This window comes from Leptidea sinapis, chromosome 10 (assembly GCF_905404315.1).
Source record: "Leptidea sinapis chromosome 10, ilLepSina1.1, whole genome shotgun sequence".
Classification (NCBI taxonomy): domain Eukaryota; kingdom Metazoa; phylum Arthropoda; class Insecta; order Lepidoptera; family Pieridae; genus Leptidea; species Leptidea sinapis.
In genome coordinates this window covers 12708543-12713780 of record NC_066274.1, presented here as the reverse complement: position 1 = coordinate 12713780, position 5238 = coordinate 12708543, and the positions used below count along the sequence as shown (strand labels likewise).

The following is a 5238-nucleotide window of genomic DNA, read 5'->3' as shown; positions in this document are numbered from 1 at the left end:
TTGTAGTAAAAGTATTTTTATTAAGAATTCAATTAATTGTAAATAATAGTGACTCAAGCTAACATTATACTATGGTGTATTAACCTCCTTTTTTCCACTTTTCACCTTGAGTGTATTCTGTCATTGGTCTGCCTGATATACCACATGTTCCAATACCTACTCTGCCTTCCAAATTATCAGGTGAGGCAAATATACTTTTACTTCTGATTCCAGGTTTTTTAGAAGCCTTCGAGTGGAACGAGAGCCACTTATTTTTGTCGGTCTCCCTTTCCTCCTCTATTTGTTTAAACCTTTGTTGTTTTTTCTGCTTTTTCTTTTTCAAGTACTCTCTATTATAATTCTTGCCATGCCTGTAAAAATAGAAAGATTATATGACCATTAACATATTATAATTTATTCTATAGTAGTACAAACATCGATTAATAATACACAAATTTATTGTAACCAAATATTGGCGGCAGGAGTTGAACCCACATATTTCGGGTCGGAAATTGACTTGAGATGTAGCTCTTTCAAATCTAAACAATTTGTTATTTTAAAGTGATATCCCCCACTTCCAGCATTAATTTCATACAAATACAATATTTTACGTACAAATTCAATATTACTTACCAAAAGTAAGGGATATCACTTTACAATAGCAAAATTTAATAATTACACTTTTTATAAAGACCTCAAATAACATAACAGATTTATATTATGAGAGATATGTGCATATCTACTACAACACTGCAAACTTTGAAGATAATAATCATAATACTTTATTTTTATTACTTTTACACCCACTGCAAATAAATTAACAATGTTTATTATATACCCAATACTAATTATTTACATGTTTTAATCTCAATTGTAATATAATTCAAAAACAGTTTTGGGGGTCGACCTTTGACCCCGAAACCAGTTGAAACTGTATGTTAGGGGTCATTGAGTGTCAGTTCGGGGTAATATGTGAATGATATGCAGGGAGAGAACAAGTGTATCCCAAACGAGACTAACCTTAAAAATACACTCTGCAGCATAACTCTCTTGCAACACTTGACAACAACACTGACACAACTTCTTGTTGGTGATCACTTAACTTCTTATGTGAGCTGTATTCCCATTTGTCCTCCTCTACCATAAAAAAAGCAATCAAAGTAGCTGCTTATGGTCATTGTAATATACACATAGGACTTTATCAGCTGCATAACATCTGGTTGGGGGGAGATGCTGTGATGCTGTCTACTGTAGCATGGACCACAGTCTTCTGAGCCCACATAAACAAATACCAATGTATTAAGTAAATATACTTACTTTCCATCTTCGCCACTCAGAGACCTTTTGTTGCCTGATCCCAATGACTTGACATTCCTTAATGATACTGTTTCTAAGCTTGTGTAGCCATCAAATTTAACTTTCAAACTATTTTGCCCAACTTCTTCAATTGTAGCCTCATAGAACCTATAAAACATATTAATGTTATGATATAGTTATGTAAATTGAAATTTATTACTCAACATATCTAAAATAAAGTGTTAACAAATGGGACTTGACAACTTTGTTTCAAGGTGACAAGAAAGACAAAAAAAAAGAAAAGAGTGTGATGTAATCCAACACACACATAATTGATAAGATTGTGTCTGTACTATATATAAATATTCTCTTAATTTTATTTTACTGGTTAATATAATATATATATATATATACTAGTTGACCCGACAGATGTTGTTCTGTATATAATAAATAAAGTAATGTTTTTTATTAATTTGTCAATAATATTTCATATCATCAAGAATAATTTCGTAAAATATGCACCCTGTTGTTGTAATTAAATTGTTGCACAGCAGAACTGTCAAACTGTGCGTCAATAAATTTTCTCATAGAAAATATGTCCATACAAAACAAATATCGGATGACGGGGGACACATCAAAGTAAAAACAAAATTTTTGTTTTTATTTAATTCCGAACACTTTCATATTTATTCACCTTTTAAACCTTCCCTGGACATCCACAAATAATTCAAGACCAAAATTAGCCAAATCGGCCCAGCCGTTCTCGAGTTTTAGCGAGACTAACGAACAGCAATTCATTTTTATATATATAGATGGTGTTACAGTTATAGGAAGAATAAGACTAGGTGCACTCAGTGCAAAATTATAATTTGCTTAGGAAAACAAATTAGTTATTACTTAGTATGCCATTATAGAAGAGAATTTATTGAAGTAGGCATTACTTTGCGGAAATCCATAATTATCCAAATAATATGAGTTTTCTTTAGTGTTAATTCCGCCAATATTTGTCTTTTAACAATTCGAAATGTGCTTCGCCTCTACGCGAGGCATCCTCAGCATGTGTTGACTCGCCAAAATCTGGCACAAGACCTATCTCGAAAGACAAATATTGACAGAATTATCACTAAAAAAAAACTCAAATTATTTGGATATGCCATTATAAGTAATTTCACATATTTTAAATTTTTGAGCTAACATTGTGTCATGTTTAAATTAATACAAATAAACTTATAATTTACCTACACTGTATTTATTATTATTATTTATTTAATTAATAAGGTTTACACCAATTACATTAATTAAAGATTTTTTTATTTAATTCAGACATTCATCTCGCTCACAGTATTTCAGGCATTCTGAATTATTCCCATCCATTCATCCGCAAACAATTTATATAACACTTAAATTCACCACAGAAATAGTTATGAAAACATTGAACTTAGATAATTATATTTGCTTGCTTTATCATTGTAAGCTTGTAAGAAAAATACCAAAGTTGTAATCATTTGCTATTTTACTATTTATTATACCATTAAATATTCACATTAGATTTGAGTTCTGTCTATAGTTAATGTTCCCATATAAAAAAGAAAGCAGAACATACATAATAATTTAAAATGTCTTTTAGCTTTCCGGGACGATATGACTTGGGCACTTTAAAAAAAAAAGCCGTACATCTTCCTTAAAAGCTGGCAACACTCCTGTGATTCCTCAGGTTAATTAATTTAGGGTATAGACACAGAAGCTAGTCATATTTTGACAACTTATGGTTTGTTATCTTATTGTTATGGGGTAGTGCGGCCGATATTAATACTATCTTTGTGCTGCAGAAGAGGGCTATTCGCGCGATTTATAACCTAGGTCCTAAAGAATCATTAAGAGAAAAATTTAAAGAAATAAACATTTTGACTGTTGCTTCTCAATACATTTTTGATAATGTTCTGTATGTTCATAAGCACATTGAGGAATTTTCTAGAAACTGTCACATTCATAATGTTAACACGAGGAACAAACAAAATTGTTATGCCTACTACTCGGTTGGGTTGAGTTAGTAAGTCTTTTGTTGGGCGATGTATATGCTCTTTTGTACATTTCTGGGATCATATTGTTATGATCCCAGAAAATGTACAAAACAAATGTGTTACGAAATTTTAAAGAATTGTTAAAAAACGTTTGTGTGGGAAAGGTTATTATAGCATAAACAATTTTCTTAATGACACCACGGACTGGGAATAAAGCGAATACCCTCAGGCTCTTTAATTATAAATGTTTATTGTACAATATTACATTGTAATCCATATTTTATATTTAAAAAAAAAGCCCGCTGAATTTCTTGCGCCCATTCTTCTCAGGTCTGAGGCAGTCTCTTTTGAATGGATGGTAGATTTTGCCGTTCAATAAGTGATTTTAAATCCTATTTTGAATAAAAATATTTGAATTTGAATTGAATATCTCTAAGATAATGCCCTCCCAGATCAAATTCCAGTAGGTACAATCATTTGTATGTTGAATATGGATGTATGTTTCCAAGTCATGCATGTATTTATGAATATGTATATTGTATATAAACACTCATAGTATGGGCTACACATAACCTAAGCTTTATGATTTGAAAGTTTGTCCATTATTATATATTTTCTTTATCTAGGAAGTGCCTGCCTGAACCTAACAACATGAGGAGATTATAATATTTTTAATATTGAATTTATAGGTTACTTTCAAATAAAATGTCACCTTTGATGAGAAGTTAAATAATTTAGACTGAATATTATTAAAACTGGGAGAAATGTCATAAATAGTTTTTAATTATTTACTATATTTATTGTTGTTAAGAATCAAAGCATACAGCAATTGTTATGTGAACTGGACCACTGAATATATAACCTATCCTCACCAAACTTCTTGTTTGGTCTGAAATTGTCTCACATCATGTGTTAGTTACTGTCTAAATATTTGTACCAAAGTAAGAGTGAAATAGAGCTTTCACAAGAGGTAAACTTATATAATGATGAAAACACTTGTATTAATTACTCATAGAGAAAATAATGATAATTTAGATAATATTGTTACTGATTTGTGCAAACATAAATTATAATAAAAGATTTATTAAAATACAAACATGTCATCGGCTCTCCATTTTGCAAGACATCGTTCTCCAACTTGCCAATTGAGCAGAAAATTTGATCCATCACCTCTCTCCGCAGCCAACAGGGAAGCTGTAACATCATCATTATTACTAGAACTATGATTATTAACTATGGGCTCACCCTCCTGGGTTTTAATAAGATCTTGTGTCAATTCAATTACTTCTTCCAAATCTGCTTTGAGTTTCAACAGTTCTTCATTTTGTGGATCAGTCAATAAAGCTGCTTCTACCTAAAATATTTAAAATAAAAATGATTCAAGTAAAATTTCCTGATGAATAATATCGTTCGACAAACTTGATATTACCTGCTGCAATTGTAAATTATAATTTCTTAGATCGTCAGCCATTTCTGTTTGCAATTTGCAAAGCTGTCAGATCGTGAACACAGAACACTTCTATTCTAGCACTTTTTTATCTTACATTTAGTTAAAACATTTACACCCAACAATAAAATGCACTATAAACTTCAAAGTTATGCTTTTTTAATTTTTATGAATGCAATACGTATTATTGGTACAATTTTAATACAGGTATTCCGTATTCTCTTTACGAACTATTTTAGTTTTAGGTTTTAAACTTTTAAGTTTTAACACAAATCACCACAAATGACAATTGACAAAAGTGACAACTTGAAATTCGAAACTAGTTTTTTCTTAAAGATTTTATGGCCTGGTAACCAGCACACAGAACTAGAAGCACACCACAATAGAAAACGGATTAATTTTTTATTGTAATTTTTATAGCTCGGGATGTAAATTTAAGACTCTCGAACCACTGTAGTGTTGTTATCTTTTAGCGGTCCACCGGTTATCTTTCAG

General features: G+C 30.8%; 1 protein-coding gene across 1 annotated transcript; it reads right to left on the bottom strand.

Moving 5' to 3' along the window:
* On the bottom strand, positions 1–5024 carry LOC126966347 (survival of motor neuron-related-splicing factor 30). Its single transcript, XM_050810346.1, has 4 exons — positions 4726–5024; positions 4394–4650; positions 1297–1443; positions 1–350 (listed from the first exon to the last, which is right to left on the bottom strand). The coding sequence occupies exons 1-4, from the start codon at positions 4765–4767 to the stop codon at positions 80–82; spliced, it is 717 nt and encodes a 238-aa protein (XP_050666303.1). The 5' UTR covers positions 4768–5024; the 3' UTR covers positions 1–79.
* Positions 5025–5238: the final 214 nt, after the last annotated feature.